At 53.9% G+C, this 20,931-nt stretch overlaps 1 protein-coding gene and 1 long non-coding RNA gene across 3 annotated transcripts in view; one reads left to right on the forward strand and one right to left on the reverse strand.

Moving 5' to 3' along the window:
* Positions 1 to 9,200: 9,200 nt before the first annotated feature.
* SCUBE1 (signal peptide, CUB domain and EGF like domain containing 1) overlaps positions 9,201 to 20,931 on the reverse strand; it is a 126,431-nt gene continuing 114,700 nt past the window's right edge. For both annotated transcript variants that reach the window (XM_081309227.1, XM_081309228.1), the window contains 7 exons: positions 18,407 to 18,568; positions 17,072 to 17,239; positions 16,024 to 16,185; positions 14,234 to 14,431; positions 13,088 to 13,240; positions 12,639 to 12,718; positions 9,201 to 10,239 (listed from right to left, as the gene is read on the reverse strand). In XM_081309227.1, the coding sequence (XP_081165353.1) occupies positions 10,087 to 10,239; positions 12,639 to 12,718; positions 13,088 to 13,240; positions 14,234 to 14,431; positions 16,024 to 16,185; positions 17,072 to 17,239; positions 18,407 to 18,568 (1,076 nt within the window). In that variant the 3' untranslated portion in view covers positions 9,201 to 10,086. The remainder of the gene's footprint in view (positions 10,240 to 12,638; positions 12,719 to 13,087; positions 13,241 to 14,233; positions 14,432 to 16,023; positions 16,186 to 17,071; positions 17,240 to 18,406; positions 18,569 to 20,931) is intronic.
* Positions 10,143 to 12,435, forward strand: LOC308657495. Its single transcript, XR_014023948.1, has 3 exons — positions 10,143 to 10,261; positions 12,001 to 12,127; positions 12,234 to 12,435. It is a non-coding gene; the product is annotated as an uncharacterized lncRNA (long non-coding RNA).

Raw genomic sequence — 20,931 nt, forward strand, 5'->3', positions numbered from 1 at the left:
TGGATGAATAACATTCCAAGGCATGGATGGGGCGTATTTTGTTAGTCTGTTTATTAGCTGATGGACATTTGGGTTTTATGTTTTTGGTTCTTCGGAATGATGATGCTGTGGACTTAACATAAGCTTTTTTTTTTTTTTTTTTTTGGTGGTGCTGGGGACTGAACCCAGGGCCGTGTACATGCTAGGCAAGCGCTCTAACTGAGCTATTTCCCCAGCCCTTAACTAAGCTTTGTGCAGTGTTTTCCGCTTTCTGGGGCTTACACCCAGGGTTGGAAGCCCTACTCTTAACTTTGTTCAACTTCTTGAGGACTGTTAACTTCCTTTTCAAAGGAAAGGAAGTTTAATATCCCCACCAGGAGCTTCTGAGCGTTCTGATTTCTTGCTGGCACTTGTCATTCTAGGGCATTTTGATTATAGTCCTCTTATTAGTTGTGAGGTGTTATCAACATTGTGATTTTGATTGGCATTTCCCTCCTGACTAATGATGCTGAGCATCTCTGCGGGTGCTTATTGGCCAGTTACATATCTTCTTTGGAGAAATGTCTATCCATATTCTTTGCCCATTTAAGAATTAGGTCATTGGTCTTATTGTTGAATTGTCAGTTATATATTTAAGATACTAGACCCTTGGTGGATATATGATTTGCAAAGATTTTCTCCCATTTTGTGAATTACCTTTTTACTTGTTTTGTTTCGTTTTTGTCATACTGGGGATCGAATCTGGTGCCAGGGCGTCACGCATGCTTAGGCCAGCACTCCACCACTGAGCCACACCCTCAGCCCTTTTTAAAAAAATCTGATTTTGAGACAGGGCTTCGCTAAGTTGCCGAGTCTGGCCTTGAACTTGCAATCTTCCTGCTCAGTTTCCCAAGTTGCTGGGATCACAGACATGCGCCACCACACCCCACTAAGTTCTTCATCTTTGTTAATTTGTTTTCAAGATTGTTCTGATTCTCCTAGGTTCCTCATATTTCCATCTGAACTTTAGGATCTGCATGTCAATTTCTGCATAAATGTCAGCCAGAAATAGGGATTGCTTTGACTGCAGAGGTCACTCTGGGGACTCTTGCCATCCTAATATTTAGTCTTCCAAGCCAGGCACATAAAGCTTCTTTAATTTCTTTCAAAGGTGTTTTGTGGTTTTTGTTTTATATTTGTTCTGTTAAACTTACATAAGTATTTTATTCTTTTTGATACCATTATAAGTGGAATATTTTTCTTCACTTCCTGATTATTCATTGTTGGCATACAATTGATTTTTCTGCATTGATCTTGTAACAGAGCTGATTTCGTTATCTCTAATGCCTTTTGTGGATTCCTTAGTATTTTCTGTATATAAGATCAGGCCACCTGCAAATAGAGACAGTTTTATTTTTTTCCACTATACCTTTTGTTTCTTTTTCTCACCCAATCGTCCTAGCTCAGCCTTCCAGGACAGTGGTGAGAGCAGACATCCTGGTCTTGCCTGCTTAAAGATCCATCTCTGTTGTTCATGAGGCTATAGTTAGTTAATTTTCATTGCTATATATAACATTTAGTTGTGTGATTGTTCTGCAGTCCTCCATTGACAGGTTATTGAAGCTTTTTGCTCTTACAAACATGAGGCTATGACTATTCTTGTATGTTTTCTGGTACATTATTTAAAAAATATTTATTCTCAAGTTCTAGGTGGACACAATATCTTTATGTTACAGTTATGTGGTGCTGAGGATCGAACCCAGTGCCCCGATCACACTAGGCAGGCACTCTACCACTGAGCCACAACTCCAGTACATTTTTAAAAAAAATATTTTTTTAGTTGTAGTTGGACACAATACCTTTATTTTATTTATGTATTTTTATGTGGTGCTGAGGATCAAACCCAGCGACTTGCAAACCCAGTGCTATGTGAGCGCTCTACCGCTGAGCCACAATTCCAGCCATCTTTTGGTACATTTTTAAAAAAAGGAGGTTCTCTAGTAAATTGAGTCTAGTAAATCCTGTCTGATTCTTGTATCCGACTTTTTTTTTTTTTTTTTTTTTTTTTTTGGTGCTGGGGACTGAACCCAGGGCCTTGTGTATGCAAGGCAAGCACTCTACCAACTGAGCTATATCCCCAGCCCACCCTCAGACTTAATTTTTGCCAACCTGGTGCCACCACGGTATTTCTTTGTTGTTGTAATGTGTATTTCCATTATATTTTTAAAATATTTTTAGTTGTAGATGGGCACAATATCTTTATTTTATTTATTTATTTTTATGTGGTGCTGAAGATGGATCCCAGTGCCTCACACGTGAGATAAGCACTCTACCACTGAGCTCCAACCCCAGCCCTCCATTTTTTTTAAACATTTTAAAAATAGTTGTAGTTGGATGCAATACCTTTATTTCATTTATTTATTTTTATGTGGTGCTGAGAATAGAACCAGTGCCTTACACATGCTAGGCAAGCGCTGTACCACTAAGCCAAAATGCCAGCCCTTGTTGTACAAGTTTTTAAGCATTTCTTTAATATTTAAATCTTAATGCATTTGATATGTATTGCATGTGTATAAGTATGAGATATAAACCCAATAGTATTTGTTTTGATATGTGGATAAGGAATTTTCCCATCTCCATTCAGCCACAGCTGTTGTTCCAAATGTGTTCAACTTGTACAAACTCTAAACAGTCTTAATCTCTCTAGACTTTAGTAACACAGGACATCTGCTTGGAGTCATTCTCCAAATTCTTCTTTAAAAGGGTCTTGGCCACTCTTAATCATTTGCTTTTCCATTTATAGTTAGGGAAAGATTTTAAATAACAGATTCAATTGTTAGCTTTAAGATTGATCTGAATTTCTATTTCTTATTATGTTGTTTGGTAAGTTAAGTTTTTCTAGGAATTTTTCCGTTGAGTCGAAATCTTCAGACCTATTAAAAATTTTTTTGTAGTTGTAAATGGACAGAATACCTTTATTTTATTATTTTTATGTGGTGCTAAGGATCAAACCCAGTGCTTCACATGTATTAGGCAAGCGCTCTGCCATTGAGCCACCACTCAGCACTCGTCAGACCTATTGACATAATAGTTCTCCCAATTTCCCAGAAGCTTCTTTAAAATGTGGATTTTATTTGTCTAAATGTGTTCTATATTTAATCTCTTAATCCTAAAATGCATAGAAAGGCAATAATTGACATCCACAATTTATTTGCCAAAACACCTCAATTTGATCACTAAGCTCTCAGCATTTAGAGGAGGTTCAAAAATACTATAATATGAAACAGGTTGGTCCCACACTGACCAGAGGTGAAGCCTTGAATTGCCACAGCATATGGAGCAAGGCTGAAATATGAGCCGTCTGCTCATAAGGAATCTGGTTCACTGTATTTTGGGACCTGGGGGATCAGGTCCGTCCACACGAGGCTGGGCTGTCTCAGCCCCATTGTCCAGTCTGCAGAGGCCTGACCTTTTGCCCCTGTCTTTATGGGGTCTTTTGTAGAAATGTCTGGTGTGCTGTGTGCTTAGAGCAGGACATCAATGCTCCCTCCTGCAACTTTCTTCTAATGATGGTAAAAAAGAAGTGATATAAAATTTATCATTTTAGCAATTAAAAAAGAATACAGTTCAGTGGCATTATACATTATCGGACTGCTGTTACTTCCATCTGTGTGTAGAACTTTCTCCAACTGAAAATCTGCACCCATTAACACTAACTCCCCATTTTCTCCTCCTCCAGCCTCTGGGGACCACCATTCTATGTGCTACTGTGATTAAACACGGGGACACTCTACCACTTAACATACCCCCAGACCTTTTATTTTTTATTTTGAGAAAGGGTCTCACTAAGTTGTCCAGTCTGGTCTCAAACTTGTCATCCTCCTACCTCAGCCTCCTGAGTCACCAGGATTACAGGTGTGCACGTCCATGCCTGGCTGCACTCTGTCTCTATGAATTTGACTACTCTAGGCATCTAAGTGGAATATATAGTAATTGTCCTTTTGCATCAGGCTTATTCTAGTAAACATAATTCCTTAAGGTTCACCCATGTTGTAGTATGTGTCAGAATTTCATTCCTTTTTAAGGCTGAATAATATTCCTTTGTATGGATTGACCACATTATGTTTACCTATTCATCTGTCAATGGACACTTGAGCTGTTCCTACCTTTAGCTATTGTTAATAACGCTGGTGTGAATGAAAACAGGTGTGCAAATGCCTGTTCAGGTCCCTTCTTCCCGTTCTTTTGGGAATAAGGAGAAGAATATGGAGAAGTCTTGAATGTTTTTGGTAGTCCTGTTGGAGGCACCCAGGGTCTTGCACATGCTGAGCATGTGCTCTACCCCCCAGCCAAACCCTCCTCAGACTTTAAACCATTCTGTTAAACCAAGGAATGAACTATCACTTATTTAGAACATCGCTTGGTATATTATGAAGCTGTTTTTCTCCTGTTGAGTGTGTGACACCTGGAGGGCTATTTCTGAGGAGCATGGTCATTGCCAGCCTTTATGGGATTCTGGATTTCTTCTAGATTCTAGTGAAAGCCATGGGCCATAGTCTCAGAGAGGTGCACGCACAGCATTGGGCATCTATTCTGGGGGAGCTCAGATTCCCCGAGGCTCATGGTGATTGTGGCTTCTAGATTAAAGCCTCTGTATAAGAGAGCAAAATGTAAGTTAGGAGGGGAAATGGATTTGAGACGGACATTTTACTTCCTGGTAGTTTATTTAGGAGCACGAACACGGCCGTGGGGCGCCCTCTGCTTCCCCACACGCAGGCTCCAGCCCTTGCTTCGCCCGGGGAGGACATTGGAGCCCCTTTACTTTACTTCCAGCTGTCAACAGAGCCATGCAATTTCTTAGCATTTTTCTGATTCCAGTTGCTTCCCCCCACCCCCACTATGGTGGCCTCCAGTGGAGAAGAGAAAAGAGCAACATTTAGGTTTATTTTTTGTTTATTATTAAAGTGAATTTCACAAACATTTATTACATGCGTATGAGAGAATAGGGTGGAGAAAACACAGCTTTGAATACTTGAGGCAACTAAAAGGACACGTGGCTGTGACGGTATCTGTCACCCTCACAGTGGATTGTTGCCAAGGGCCTGTCCTGGAAGGCACCTTCACAGGCTCAAGGAGAAGGAATGGGCAGAGTGCAGCCATCTGTGGCCTGTCTGCAGAGCGCTGTGACCTGGCTGCTCAGTGCCTGGGCCTCCCTGCAGGTGTCCTTGGCCTTCAGACTGAAACGACCTCCTCCTGGCCAGTCGCTCTCTCCTCCTGCTCTGTATAGGGCTCTGCTGAGGCACAGCGGTGCCCTCCTGAGCCACCTGGGGGCCTCCAGGTCTGCCACTGCCTCCCTGAGAGCAGGATGGGCACCTGTGGCAGGTTAGGGCATGGTGCCAACTTGTGTCTGAATGGTGAGTGCCTGTCCCCTCCCCTAGAGGAGACGAAGTCTGGCCTCTCTCTGAGTGAGTGCTCAGTGCTTGGTAAGAAGGGAGGGAACTGAGGTCAAGGCTACCCTGCCTGCTTGTGCTATCCTTTCCACCCTTCGTGTCCCCAACTCGCTGCTGCCTGGCTGACTCAGCTGAGGTTCCAATCTGTAAAATTCAGCTCAGCCAACACACACATTGGGAATCGAACTCAGGGGCATTCGATCACTGAGCCACATCCCCAGCCCTATTTTGTATTTTATTTAGAGACAGGGTCTCACTGAGTTGCTTAATGCCTTGCTTTGAACTCGTGATCCTCCTGTCTCAGCCTCTTGAGCTGCTGGGATTATAGGTGTGCGCCACTGTACCCGGCTCAGCCAACATTTTGCGGAGACATTTCCTGCACTGCTTCCATAGGCTTGGGTTTGACTTCCAGCTGCATAAACCTCTGACTCTTCATCTTGGGTGTGTCACTTGGTCTCCCAGAGTCCTAATGTCCCACACCAAGGAACAGGTTGCGCCCTGCCAACCTTGCAGGGCTGAAGGGATAGTCTCTGTGGAAGGAAGAGCGTTGGGCTCAGCATCTGGATGTAGGAGCCCCTGAGTGAAAGTTCACTGTGCCCCCATCATTTCTTCCGGTTGAGGCTGGGTGTACAGATGATTTCAAAGGACCTGCACAGGAGCTGCCACGCTGGTGTGGGGGGCTGTGGGAAAGCAGGGTCCGCTCTATAGGGGCTGCTTGAGCAGGGTGCTGGGAGGCGGCGCAGGCCACACCCAAGTCAGCTAGGCTCTGAGGATGACCTCCACACCTACCTTTCCAAGAGACCACTTGCTGGTTTCAAAGTGTTCCAGGCATTTTCTAAGTCCTCTGGCCTTTGCTCTGAATGACCTCAGTTGGGTGTTGTCACCTTGGTTGGAAGGGCTGAGCTGCCACCATGAGTGTCTTTGGTGAAGCTAAGGGGTCTTGCTATAAAATGCAGTTTGCCAGGCTGATCAAACTTTCCAGGAGGAGGTGTGGTATCTGGCGCCCCTGGGAGAAAAGAAAGTCCCCTCTCTCTGCAGGTCAGGACTGTGTGGGCGAGGCCAGTGGTGACGTGGGGTAGAGACGTCCAGGCAGGCTGCCGCCCCTGCGTCTGTGGCAGCGCTCTGGCTCCCTGTCTTCCTAGGAGCCCAGCACACAGCAGGTGCTCAGGCAGTGCTTGCCACAGGACCCAGCTTACTCATACCTGGTCTGTGCTGGGCAGGTGGAGACACTGGAGTCTACTTGTCTCCTCGAGTGTCACTGACCACCCACTGGTACTCTGGCTCCAACAGTCTGCACTTCCTGTCCGAGTGGCAGAGCTTTTGCTTCCAGAAGCTGTTCGTGGGTCCTGTTCCTTGGAAGCACAGGGGACAGTGTGGCTGTTGGGAATTTACTAAATGGCCACTGAAGCAGGATCTGAGGTTGCTCAAGGCCAGAGTCCGAGCATGGGTGCTGGCTTCTCCACGACAGTGGGGAGGATCCGCACCCTGTCCTTGCCTTCCGTCCTTCTTCAGGCCTTAGCGCATACGTCTGCCCTGCTTGGGCCCAGTCCTCTTGCCCACGTCTCCCCTGTACCTCCACCATGAAGCAAGTGCAGCGGTCGCCATGTAGCCGATCTGCCTCTGGCTGTAACATGTGAACTCAAGGAGATGGGCCTGGCATCCTGGAAGGTCCCCTGGGAGTACCAGGCCCTGAGGACCAGGGTTGGCTTTGGGTTTAACAGCTGGGACCCAGAGTTTCCCAGGGTGAGGCTGGCGTGGAGAGACAGGGCAGACCCTACTTGGACTTCAAGACATCCAGATGGTGAAGGGTGGCAGTGAGAAGGAGGCCAGGGTGGTGGCCTGTGAGGGCAGCTAGTAAACTGGGGCTGCTGACTACCTGGTCCTCAAGTCCTCTTTTGTGGGATGAGAGCTAAAAAATGGGCTTGACAATAAGAGAAGAAAGAGGGTTCTGTATTGCCCCTGTCCTGCTCTGCCCTGGGGTCACTGGGCATGATGTGGCCACAGTGGCAGTGAGAGCCATGGAACATGAGAGGATGTGGGGGGCAGCCTAGTGGGCATGTGGGAGGCTTCTTTCTGGAAACCAAGGCTGATCAGGGACGGTGGCCAGCCAGGGGTGGTGCAGTCCCCAGGAGGGCTGGTCAGTTGACCCTGACCTGTCTGCTGCTCTCCACAAACCCGAGCTGGACTTGAAGAGAGATGGCACCGAAAGCAGGGTCAGTACAGCTGGGCACCCAGCTCTGCAGCGTGGGCAAGGGCCACTCACACCTGCATCCCAAGCCCTGTTGTGGCCTGGAGGAGGGGCCATGCCCTGCTGCCTGTCTCTGTGACTCTGCATCTGCAGGAAGAACTCAGGGGATCTGAAGAGCTCTTTCTTGTTCTCTGGTTTTTGAGAGAATTAAAGGAGGAAACCCTTTGAGAAGTGCAGTGGTTAATTTTATGTGGCAACTTGACTGTGCTAGGTTGATTCCAGATAACCAGAAGTGCTCTTGGTGGTCTGACTGTTGGGTGTAACCAGAAGAGATCAGCCTGTTATCAGAGGGCTGAGCCAGTCAGGCCCTGTCCAGTGTGGGTGGCATTTTCTGATGGTCCCAGGGCTCCAACAGGCCAAAGAGGTGGGGGAAGGGCACATTTGCTTTCTTGGAGCTGGGTGTCCTTCTTCATTGGTCCCCAACATTGGTGCTCCTGGTTCTTGGGCCTCGGACTCCAGGACTGCCCCTGCTCACAGCTTCTCAGGCTTTGTGCTCACCCTGAATCCCACTGAGGGCTCTCTTGGCTCTCTGGCTTGCAGAGAGCACCTCATGGAACTTTGAGGCCACCTCCATGATCTCTGATCTCCCATAATAATGTCCATGTGCACACGCTGTTGGTCCCATTTTCCTAGAGAACCCCAATAAAGAGGACAGACCCTTCTCTGTGCCCTTCCTAGGGCATCTGTCTCTCACTTCTGGGGGTGACTGATGGCCTGACAAAGGGAGGGAGGCTTCTTTCTGGAAACCAAGGCTGATCTGCAGGGATGGTGGCCAGCCAGGGGTGGTGCAGTCCTCAGCAGTGCTGTTGACCCTGACCTGTCTGCTGCGCTCCAAAAACCCGAGCTGGACTTGAGAGATGGCACTGAAAGCAGGGTCAGTACAGCTGGGCACCCAGCTCTGCAGCGAGGGAAAGGGCCACTCACGCCTGCATCCCAAGCCCTGTTATGGCCTGGAGGAGGGGCCGTGCCCTGCTTCCTGTCACCAGCCATGGATCTTGAGACTTTGCTTGCTGGCCTGTGTGTCCACAGTCCTATGTTTCACGTGTGTTTCTCAAACTGCTCACCTCTCACCCGCCAGGCTGGGCTGGGGATCAGGAGACCTGAGGCCACTTGGCATTGGTGGTTGGAGTTCATTGTAAGATGCTCCCATGTTCCTGGGAATTTTAAAGTTTGTTAACCTGAATAATATAGAACATTCCCTCTGCTCGTCCTCTTGCTGGCAGCAGGCGGTCTGAGGCTTCACAGACCCTGGGTGCGCGAAGTCTCAGCTGGCTCCATCCTGGGCTCTGGCTTCCTGGCTGGTGGGACGAAGGCAGCCCTGAGGAGACTCTGAGAGGGAGGCAGCAGGCTCATGGGGAAGCTGCACTGAAGCCAGGCCTTGTGACCCAGGCCACCTCTGCCTCTGGGCCACATCCTCTTGGGTAGGCCTCAGGCCTCACAGCCTTATTTCTTGGTGACATGCAGGCACACTTCAGACCCCAAGGTCATAGCCACAGGCCCCTTCCTAAGTTTATGGCTGGATATTTACACCCCTTATTCTGTGTCCTGAGGGCAGTGATGTCACTGTGAAGGGACTGGGACAGGGCCAACCCTCCAACCCAGCATGGGAGCTCAGTTCCCTAAGTTCATATTCACAAGGTGTCCAGGGCCAGCCCATGCTGCACCTGCCTGGCAGCTCCTGTCTCCCACACAGGGGGTGAGTGCTGGGGGGACAGTAGTGGCACCGAGTGTTTATAGCTGCTGAAGAGAGCACCCCTACAGTACCCACAAATAGAAGTGTGTGTATATATATATATATTTGTATTTATATTTATACATATGTATATAGCACTTCATCAGCCGTTCTAGCAGGACTGGCGAAGACCTCCACTCCTCCCTCAGCAGCTCTCTTCTATCTGTCACAGAGTCCTTAGAGCCCAGTGACATGGCACCATGTCCTGCGATCCTGGCTGGAGGAGTTGGCAGTGTAGTAGCCCTACAAGTGCTGACACAGGCTTGTCACCTCAGAGACGGTGCCTCCACATGTCCTTCCTTCTCTGCTGGCTTCCTGTGGGTGACAGGGGCCAAGCTCACAGAGCCTCCGGGAGGGTGCCACTCTCCTCTCTCCCACAGCATCAGGCAGAAGCGCATGCTCTCTGGTGCCCTCGGCGTGTCCTGGCCAGGCAGCGGGCGCCAGAGCCGGCTCAGGGGAAGCATTACTGGTGTCTGGGGATGAGAGGCGAAGGGCAGAAGGCTTTAGAAGCAGTGTCCCATGGGGGCCCAGCTCAGCCTTGGCCCTCCAGGGGCTGGTGGCCTTCCTGAAGTGCACGCATCATGGGCTTCCCCAGGCAACGAGCTGGCCCACAGAGCTGCCTTTCAGCCCCACAACAGAGGGAAGGAGCTCTTCTTCCTTGGCTCCCTGGCCATCCCCGAGCAGGACAGCTCTGAGTGTTATTTGTAGGGCCGCAGGAATCGGGACACTTTGGAACGTAGCAGTTTGATGAAGGACCGGGGGAACATCTCCTTGGACTCCTGGGCTGTGTACTTGAAGTAGTTCTGCGGGTGTGCCAGCACGTCGAAGAGCGCCTTGATCAGCTTCTTGTCCTGCAAGACATGGCGAGGTGAGGTGGGTGAGGTGGGGCCAGGGCATTCCACTGGGGGCCTGGAAGGGATGGGGAGCAGGGTTTCAGGATCCCCCAAATCTCTTTACTACAGATAGTCCTTTGGTTTTAACAGTGTAATTGTATTTTTTCCTTTCCTTTTAACATTTGTTTTTATATTTATTTAGTTACAGTTGGACACAATAACCTTGTTTTATTTATTTATATATGGTGCTGAGAATAGAACCTAGGGCCTTGCACATGCTAAGCAAGTGCTGTACTGCTGAGCCACAACCTCAGCCCATCCTTTTTACATTTTTTAATAGTTTTTTTGTGGTGCTGGAGAGGGAATCTGGGCCCTAGTGCACATTGGGCAAGTGCTCTGTCATTGAGCCACATCCCCAGCCCCATGTAGCTGTTTTTTTTTTTTTTTTTGCTTTTTAGTTATAGGTGGACACAATATCTTTATTTATTTATTTATTTTTATGTGATGCTGAGGATCAAACCCAGTGCCTAATGCATGCTAGGCGAGTGCTCTACCTCTGAGCCACATCCCCAGCCCCATGTGGCTGGTTTTTTAGTAGCCTACCGGCATGAATGCTTTTATTAAGAGCATCTGTTGGTAATATAACACTCTGAAAACCAGAGCGTGCTGAGGACCGAGCAAGGCTTCGCAGCCACAGCCGCACCTTGAGCTTGCAGCTCCCTGGTCACTAGCTCCTCGACCCTGGAAAGCCCTCGGCAGCTCTACATCTCGAGGAGGCCCCTGGACAGCAGGGTCAGGACCCCCACTCTGAGGGCTGCAGTGAAGACGTAGAGTGTGGCCCCCAGCAGAGCCTGGCTACAGAAGGGCTCAGGACAGCTCTCCAGTGTGGGTGCAGGTGGCACCTGGCTCCTCCTCCCTGAGTGGCCTCTGGAGGAGCATGCACAATCTACTACCTGATGCCATCATGGGCCACTCAGAAGGAAGCACTGAGGGGTGGACTGAGACTTGGCTGGGGTATTCTGGAGGGCAGGCCCAGCGGTGGGCTCTTGGCAGAGGCCTGTAGCCTGGTTCCTGCAAGGCCTCCACAAATGGTGACCTCCCGCTTCTGGGCCTGGAAGGTCATCAGCTTACTGCCTCTGGCCACGCTTGCTGCTGGGTTTGACCTGTTCAGACACACTCTAACCCTTCTCACACAACCACACGTACACACGTGCACACAACTTGCCACACACACGCACCACAGGTCCTTCCTACGTGCATTGCTGCCCTTGAGGAACAGCACCCCTGGCACTGCTCCTCTGCCTCAGGGCTCCATGCTGGGCACCAGCTGTGGGGCATGAAGCCCTGCAGCCCCTCTCACAGGGAGGCCGGGACCACAGTCATGAAACAGATCCAAGGTGCAGTGCTCACAGGGGCTGTGAAGGAGTGGCACGCTGGTCTCTGAGGGTCTGTGACACATGTGTGGTCCAATCAGGGAGGTCCAGGAAGGCTGCCCAGAGGACAGGCACAGAGCAGAGGGACAGGTGGACATTCACTGAGGAGAGGCAGGGGAGATCATCTTGGGGAGCCCTGGGCAGAGAGTGCAGCAAGAACAGGCAGGTGGTCCTGAGGGGTGGGCCCCCATGTCCTAAGAGCAGTGCCGGGACACTCTGAGTTCTGGAAGGGTGCTCCCAGCTGCAGGGGTGCTGAGGTGGCAGCTGGGCTACAGCAGGGTGAGGAGGGTGCTATCGGCCAGACAGGCTGTGGGGGGGCCTGGGTGGCTCTCTGGTTTCTGTCTAGACAGAGAGGTGGCCTGAGGAGGACATTAGGAGCCTGAGAAGAGCAGCAGCTAAAAGCAAGCTACATGACTGACAAAGCACCTACTATGAGCTCGAGGGTCACCAGGCAAGGGCCTGGAAGTCTCGAGGTGACTACCCAACTATGCAGACCACCCTCTATCTCAGTCAAGTGATACCTGACGAGGGTCAGCCAGGTGGATGTGGCCCCAGCCCCACTCTTGTCCTTGTCACCAGCCCAAGCAGATCCCCAGGTCTGGCCTTACTCCGGAAGAACTGGGTCCCTGGGCCTCTGGCCAGTGCCTACTGAGACAGCTGCAGCCTCCCCTCTGTGAGGACGTGGCTCTGCCTCTCGAGGCCACAGAGGACATGGAGGGGTTCGGTCCCAATGACAGGAGTGACAGCAGCAGAGTGGGTTCCAGATTCTACGATACCACCCTGTCCAACTACCCTCGTCTCCCAGACGAGGAAGGCAGAGCTGAGGCTGCCAGGCAAGGAACCTGCCCAAAGCCTCGTCCCCGGGTCCCGGTCCCCATCTCCTCAGGAGCCAGCTTGGTTTAGGCCTCTTGGTCTGAGGGGACAGACATACCAGACCCAGGCCACTCTCCCAGAATCATGTGGATTCCCTTCCAATAAACTCACTTTCAGAATTTCCTGGTGATTCTCCGAGGCGTACAGCCGCCCGTCGCGCACGATGTCTTCTATCAGCTGCTGGTAGTCCTCTGGGAAGCGGGTCAGCAAGGGAGGGGAAGGCCGGAACTTGAGACCCTCACATCCCCGCCTCTGCCCTCCCTGGCTCCAGCCTCGGGTTGTCGGCGAGTGCTGGATGCTGCCCCTGGCCTTCGCATCGGGTCCCTTCCTGTACTGTCATGGCGGCTTGGCTGCCCTGGTTAGCCTTGTCCTCCCGTGGGCAGTGCCTCCACCTCCGCCTGCAGACAGCAGTGTCCTCATCTGCACCCCCACACCCTGAGGCCTGTCTGCAGCGGGGCCCCTGGGGCATGCTGGTCCTGGGTCTGTGCCCTGCCAGAGGCTGGAGCGTGAGGCTGTCTCCACTCCTGGCACCCAGCGGGCAGTGATGAGCGGTGCCTTACCATCGTAGGTGACGTAGGGCACTTGGAACCCTTTGCCACTGTTGCCTTCGTTGGACTTGAACTGGATCCAGAGCTTCCGGGAGCGGGAGGTGAAGGCGATGGGCCTCTCATAGGTCTGGCAGGTCTCGTAGGTGGTGATGGATGTGGGCGAGGCTGGGGGAGACGCCCTCACTGAGGTGCCCCGAGCCATGCTCCTCACTGACCCTTCCTCCTGCTATAGGTTGCTTACCTCCCCAACCCAGCTGGCTGCCAGGGCCCTAGTGCCCATTGCCCAAATGCACCCTCTAGATTCATCTGGTTCCCTCTGCCCTTCACTGCCCTCTGTCCCTGGAGTTCTGGTGGACCCCTGCGTGCAGCCCCCTGTGCTGGGGCTCTGTCTTCCTCCAGCCAATTGCTCCCCCATGACAGGGCTCACACCTGTGCCCAGCAGTCAGGGATGGGGGGTGCACTCAGACAGGCCATGGGAGAGGAGCCCGGGGCTCCTGTGAGTGAACAAGGAGGGGTGGACCTGCTATCCCCTGGGGTGCCCACCTCCTCACTGCTCCCTGGGTATTCTTCCTGAGGTGCCCCTGATACAGGAGAGGCTGCCTCTGGAGCTCAGCCCTGTGGGTGGACAGGGGAAAGAAGGATGTGGGTGGGGACCCTGGGGCTGGTGATGGGAATGGGTGGGCCAGGTGGTTCCTGGCTGGGCTCTGACCTGCTCAGGGACCCTGGGCAGGCCCCTTGCCCTTTCTGGCACAGCCCCACTTGCATATTAGGGCGGTCAGACTCGTGACAGGAGCAGGCGCTAAAGCTCACACAGAACGTGGCACTGAGCAAACTCCTCGGCTCCCTCCTCGTCCTCCTTCGCCTCTTGTGGCCTGCCTCTATGACCAGAGATAGTCAGGCCTGGACGAGGGTGTGCTCTGTGCCTGTGTGGGTTCCTGGCCTTTCTCCCTGGCCCTACGGCCTTCTCACAGGCTCTGCACAGCCCATCTCTGGCAGCCAGATCCCAGTGAGTCCCCACCTGCCTCCCAGAACCCCAAGTGACCTGTTCTCAGAGCCTGGGCCCTCTTTCCTGTTCCTGGTGAGGCTGTACTAAGGTGGGCATGAACGTGGACTGAGGCTGTGTGGCCCTGCCATCCCCATCCCGAGGCCAGTACCTACCACTCTTCCTCATGACCAGGACATCACCGCACTCATCCTCGATGGGCAGGAAGATTTCGGGGACCACAATGAGGATCCTGCGCTTGGGGGGCGGTGCGATGTGCCACACACACTCAGCATTGGCCGGGTAGTCTCCAGGGTAGTTGGGGGACTCTATGTAGCCCGTGTAGTCACCAAGCTCACCACCACAGTGCTGGTCTGTGGGTACCATGGCCACAGGGCCTGGTCAGGCTTGGCCTGCTGGGTGTCTTGGCCTCCTGGGCCCTCAGGCAAGTGTTCCTGTCCCCTCCTCTGCCCAGCCTCCACCCAGTCCTCCTGTGTCAGCTGCCAGGCCCTGAGCTGACCTCTAGTGGGAGCCCTGCCTGGGCTATCCCCTCGGCTAGAGGGCAGGTCCCCAGTTACTCTTGTAGGTTCTCTGAGCCCCAGCCCGAGCAGATACCTAGGGGGCTGACCTGCCTGGCCAGGCCCATCCTGTTTCTGTGTCTGGGCCTGATCATGTCACTGGCCACTCAGACGGGCCGTTTTGTGCCCCTGGAGACTGGCAGCCCCCCCTGGCTGGCCCAGCCAGGTCTAGGTGTGAATGTAAAGGGAGGCCCCCGGGCACCTCTCTCTGGTTATTCACCTGGTGAGCCTCACTGAGCCAGTGCCACACGGTCTCCCTCCTCACAGAGCAGGAGGAGCAAGCGGTCCACACAGGGAGGAAAGGAAACGTGTTCCTTCCGTTTCCTTTTTAATTACACTGTCCATCCTTGAAGAAGCTGAACCTGATATTTTTATGAGCCAAATTGTTCCTAGCCTTTAATTAATAAGGAAATGGCCTTAGCTCTGTAAAAAGAACTGAAAATAAATATTTATAAAATTCCTTTGCATTCTCATTTAAAAATTTTTCTCACTTCAAAACTTCTGGGGAACATTTCATTTCCCTACCAGCGTTCTAGAAGCTTCCCTCTCTCCTGGCTTCACCATGTTCACCTATGAGGATGTTTAAGCCCTGCCTCTGCAAAGCTCCTCCTCTGACTTGATCTTCAGCCTGGGAAGCCTGGACGGAGGCCACTGCCACCTCTAGCTAACCCCTTCACAGGCTTTCAGGCAGTTCCCAACATGGCCGGAGGGACAATGAACTAAAACTGACCAGGAGAGGGGAAAACCAGAAACTCTGAAAAAATGAATTTAAAATACTTAAAATGATATGGTGTCCTTTTCGTTGCCCCCAAAGACCTACTGGGCGAGGGGCTGGCAGGAGCCCCTCTTTTCCCGGACTGTCTAAGATGACTCTTGGGCACCACGAAGCCTGTATGGCCCTCCTCCAGCCCTTTCATGCCTGTCCACAACTAGGTCCCTGCGTCCTGCTGCTCTCAGGCTTCAGCTGGGTGTCCACTTGGCCTAAGAGGCACAAGCCTTTGGGGCTGCAGGGCTGGCACTTGCCTGCTGTCCCAACCGCCTTGCAGCTGCCCCTTAACATGGGTTTCTTTCTCCCCAGGACCCAGAAATCAGAGCAGGGCCTGGCTTGGGCCGAGACTTGGGCTATGGCTGGTGAGTAGAGGGAACTGGTAAACTTCGGTGCCATAATACTGCTTGTAGAGAGGGCTAAGCCAGGGCCTCCCCTCCTTGCCACTGAGCTCAAGAAGGACGTAGGGTTCACAAAGGCACCCCTGTCCCCCAGTAGAGGTGGTAGACAGGAACCAGCACCCTCAGTCAGGCAGTGGGAGAGCAGCTGTCGCCCTGCCTCCATGACCTCCCGGGCCCCGCCCAGCACCCCTGCTCCCTGGAGAGGGAAGAGAGGCACCTACTTTTGCAGTGTGTGACGTTGGTGGAGCCATCGAAGTCCGTGCTGGTGTTGCCTGGACAGGTGACGCAGTGGTTCTGGCCAAACTCAGGCTGGTAGGTGCCCACAGGACAGCGGATACACCGGTGTGTGGTGGTGTTGTAGTGGTGGCCAGGGGAGCAGTGCACTGCAGAGACATGTGGCAGGGGTGCTAGTGGCAAGGCCAGGCCTCCCCTGCTCCCGAGGTGCGGCTCAGACAGAGCTCAAGACCCTCTCCCACCCAGTAGCGCCTCTTTACCATGAGGGGACAGGTGGGAGGACACGGCCAGGACTGAATGGCTTGGGAGGGGCCCATGTCAGACACAGACTGAGGACACCCATGGGCTCCAGCAACACAGGGACGTGTAGGCCACTGTGAAGGGAGCAACTTTTGGGGAGACGTGGGGTAACAGTGTGACTGAAGGGGTTCAGGGCAGAAGCCAGAAGAGGAAGGGGAGGGAGCAAGGCTGTACCTTGTCATTACACAGTTGCGGGCACAGGGAGGAAGGGGAGGCCGGAGGGCAGGGCCCAGGGGAGAAGCTGCTCCTCAGAACAGCAGGGCCCCAGAGGGGACCATCTGGATATATGGCAGACTCTGTGGGACTGGGATTGAGCCCCGGGCCACCGGCCTGTGCTGGCAGCACAGATACCTGGCAGATATGAGGGGGCTTGAGGAACAGGAAGCAGGCTCCTCTGCTGGGGGGACAGGCAGGCTGGACAAAGGAGGGGAGTGGCGGACACCCAGCAGGGTGGCCCTGAAGGGGCTGGTGAAGGTGCCTGCTCTGGTCCAGCCCCTGCCACCTCCTGGCCCTCCCATCTTCCTTCCAGACATGGCTCACAGGTTCCCAGAAGCCTCCCAGTGCTGAGGTGCTGGTGCCCAGCAGGCCCGCGCCCTGTCTTAATCATGGTGCTCGTCACCATGTCCATGCCTGGTGGCTCCAGGCTACTCCTCTGACTCGGCCATGCCAAGGAGATGAGGGCTTCTGGGGAAAGCGTCCCTGAGCGGTGCAGCGGGGGCGGTGGGGCCTGCTCACCTTTGGCCTCGCAGTCCTGGAAGGAGGTGGCGCCCTCCAGCTTGGTGAGCAGCCCCCCTCCACAGGGGAAGCAGCCGGTGCGCCCAGGCTCAGGCTGGTACATGCCCATGGGGCAGGCCTGGCAGGGCTGGAAGCCGTCTGCTGAGAAGAAGCCTGGAGAGCACTGGCCTGGAAGTCAGAGGTCGAGGCTCAGATGGGAGGGCGCTACTGGGGCTGGGCCATGAGTGGCCCAAGGCCCTGACCTTGATCTCGCTTACCCCAGGAGAAGGCACCTGGGTTGGGGTAGGGGACAGCACGACAGCCCTGGTGGCGGGAGGCTTGGTCTGGATGCTGGCAGCATTCTTGGTGTGGCCTGCCAGGCCACCTTTGCTTCTCCCACAGCAGGAAGGGCTGGGGGCAAAAGGGCAGTGACCCTGCTGAGCTGGGAAGTGGGAACCCCAGGTGAGGGGGTTTCTTTCACAGGTCTCTCCCCAGGGGGCAGGCCTCATGTCTCATGTGTCCTCCTGGCCCAGGTCCTAACCAAGTGATGTATCTCCCACCTGTGGCCACCTTGTGCTGAGTCACTACCCGCCAGGTGGGGGCACCTCCCTTCTGGAGAGGCAGTGGGCCAGAGCAGCTGGCTGCCTGCAGAGCCTTGGGCTAGGACTTGGGCTGTTCTGACCCTGAGAAAAGGCAGAGGTCTCCACTACCCTGAGTGTCCACTCGCCCACCCTCACGGCACTGCCTTGTCATGTGTATGCTTTTCCTGCATACCCTCCAGCTGAGCCCGGGAGAGACCAACAGGGAGACTGACTTGTTGCATAAACGGGGCCAAGTGGGGGTAGCCAATGGAGACCATCTCCACAAACCAACGGCACTGGCTAAGTAAAAAGTGCCATCTCAATCAGCTTAGGGTAAGGTTTAGCACTCTTTGTGCAAAGTCCCTGCTCACAAAAGTACGTGGTTCACTTGGTGACTTGTTGATGACTGTCCCCAGGAGGCCCAGTGCTGGGTCAACCATAAAGCACTTAGGTTGTCCCTTTATGACCACACCTCGTCTGTGAGGACAACATGTCTGCACACTGGCGTGCTCTGTGGGCTACACAGTGCAGTGATGTGGCGTGCAGAGCTCAGGACTCTGGGGGCCTCCAGGAGCGGACCCCGCATAGCCCCACGTCCTTCGTGGGGGTATCTGTGTGGAAACTGAGCCACTTTGGGATGGCAATGAACTGCAGCCAATGCCAGACTCTGTGGCCGCACATGGCAGCCACCTTTGCTTTGGGAGCCTCGGGAGGCAGGAGGACCCTGCCTGTGCCCCTCCCCACCAGCCCCCCTTCCACATGGGCCTGCACTTGCCTCCACATTCAGATACGTTGTGGGCACCAGCCAGACCGAGCCCGTCACTGCTGGGACATGGCGTGCAGCTGAGCTGGCCTTCCATGTCTTGGTAGGTCCCCGACACACACAGCACACACTGGCCCTGCTCGCCGCTGAAGTAGGTGCCAGGCCCACAGGTCACTGCAGAGGCAGAGTGGAGAGGCTGCTGGGGGACAGCGGCAGAGGGCTGGGGCCGCCCTCCCCTAGCAGACTGGCATGGCCCAGTGGGGCCCAGCCTCATCCCAGAGGAGCTGGGGACAGGATCTGGGGGGCAGCCATCTACGAGGACCCTTGAAGCCCTGGTCTCCTCTCCCCGAGGTGGCCCCTCCACAGTGCTCCACAGACCCCTGCAGCCCTGCTCTTTCTCCCCTCCACGTCCTGTCCTCCACCCACTTAACCTGTCACCAGCTGCCTCCTGGGGTTCTTCAGCTGGACACCCCAAGCCACTTCACCCCAAACCAAGCTCCCGGTCTCTCCTTTTCCTGCTGCAGGAGGATCTGGCCCTAAGGATGGGCAGTGTGGAGCCTTGAAAACTGCACACGGGCATGGGCCAGGGGCCTGGGCAGAGGCTGAAGGGACAATGTGGAGAGCACAGAGAGAAGGACAGTCTACGTGATGGGCGGTGTTGGGCCAGCAGGAAAATGTGAGGAAAGAAGGAAACTGAGGCGGGTCAGTTAAGGGGAAAGGAGGCCAGGTCTCCACAGCTGAGAAGGTGTTCCCACATAGGCTGTGAGGGACGGAGAGAGCCCGGGGCTTCAACGGGCGGACTGCACAACGTGAGGTGCTCTCTCAGACACACACCTGTGGAGGTGCCGGTGCGACATGCCTACACTTTCCAGTGCCCTCATGGGAGGGCCTGTGGCCTTGCTGCTCCCTCGGCAATGAGCGCTCTAGGGGCTGGTCTCTGCATGTCCCTCTCCTCTCACAGGAGCAGGGGATTTGGCTGGTTCCAGGCTCAGGCAGGGAGGTACAAATGAAGTCCCACACATCTTGTGACACGATTAAAAGGACGGGAGGCCTCACAGAGTGACGGGGGCCAGTCAGAAGGACATGGGGGCCAGTTTAGGGGTGCTCAGTGCATAATGGGGACAGTCTGAGCATTAGCACTGACCTAAGTGGTGCTGGAAGGAATTACAACTCAGTGTGGACTAGGGGACTCTCTGGGCCCCTGCTGACAGACACACAGACAGGGCAGGGCAGAGCTCTTCCTTACAGGAGACTCTAACTCTGAAACGCAGACAGGACAGCCCAGCGGCAGCCACCACCAGGTGGGAGATTTGCTGGGAGTCATAGGAAGCTGGGGATGGTGGAGTCAAAGGAGGATCAGGAATCAACTCAGCATCTGTCCTCAGAAAACACTCCTCAGCCACCAGAGAGGAGCTGAGGCCTCTCTGTACCTGCTGAGAGGCAGGACAGCTGGCCTCGGGGCTGTGGTTGTCCTGCAGACACAGGCCTCCAGCTGGTGAGGAACAGCCGGTGGGCCTACTGAGCAAGGGTGTGCCTGGGCCCAGAGAGGCCAGCAGGGGGCTGCCCCAGACCTCAGGGGCCTGAAGAAGCGCAACAGGAGAGTGACACTCATTCCTGGTAGGAGCTAGGACCAGAGAGAGAAGAGGGACGCTGTTGGAAGGATGGCGGAGTTGCCATGGGGTGCATGAGCTGGATGGGGAAACCTACACCCCACCCTTCTGCAAATGCTGAAAAATGTTCCCAGTTGGGGACTTGGGTGAGGGAAAATGGAAGTTTCTGTTGTGCTTTCTGAAAGCTGGAAATGATTTCCAAGTAAGTTGTTCCAAATAAGAGTGATGTCACCGAGCCCCTGGTCTGTGTCCCATGTCAGAGCAGTTCTGCCCACTGCAGTCTGGGTCAAAGTCCCTGCGACAGCTGCACCCTGGCCCAGCCTGTTCTCTGGGCTTCGGATCTGTGGTCCGATTGTCTACTCACCCTGCCCCAGGTGGGCCTATCGGACCCCTCAACCCTGGGGCAAGTACCCACCTGCAGATGGGGAGACTGAGGATCTGAGAGGCCTGATCTGCCCAAGGCCGTGAAGCAGATATGAGTACAGGACAGGCCTCGGGAAGGCTCAAGGGCACCCTGTAGCGGGAACTCTCTACCTCCCCAACCGCCCTCTGTAAGTATCCCAAATCCACAGTGAGTACGGGAGTGGCCGTGCCCTGGAGTCACCCCGGAAGTCTCTCTGCCCAACCCCACTCGCCAGAGCACTCCTGGAATTGTCTGACTCTTCATTTGCCCCGCCCTGGTTCCAGGACCCCCCCCCCATGGCCTCCTCTTCCCCCATCCACCCTCCTTCCAATCAGCCTTCCTGTCACAGAGAGTGGACCCGGATGTCCCTCCCTAGGGCATCCCAGCAGAACCCAGAACTGTGTCTATGGCTGCCTCATGTGCCTGTGGGTGGGCTGATTTGCTCACAGCCTACTTCCCCACAAGAACAGGACAACTCCTGCTTGCCACGGCTTGGTCCCCAGTGCCGTCTCTGACTTCACCCC

This window comes from Spermophilus citellus, assembly GCF_964194105.1.
Source record: "Spermophilus citellus genome assembly, chromosome: 10".
Classification (NCBI taxonomy): domain Eukaryota; kingdom Metazoa; phylum Chordata; class Mammalia; order Rodentia; family Sciuridae; genus Spermophilus; species Spermophilus citellus.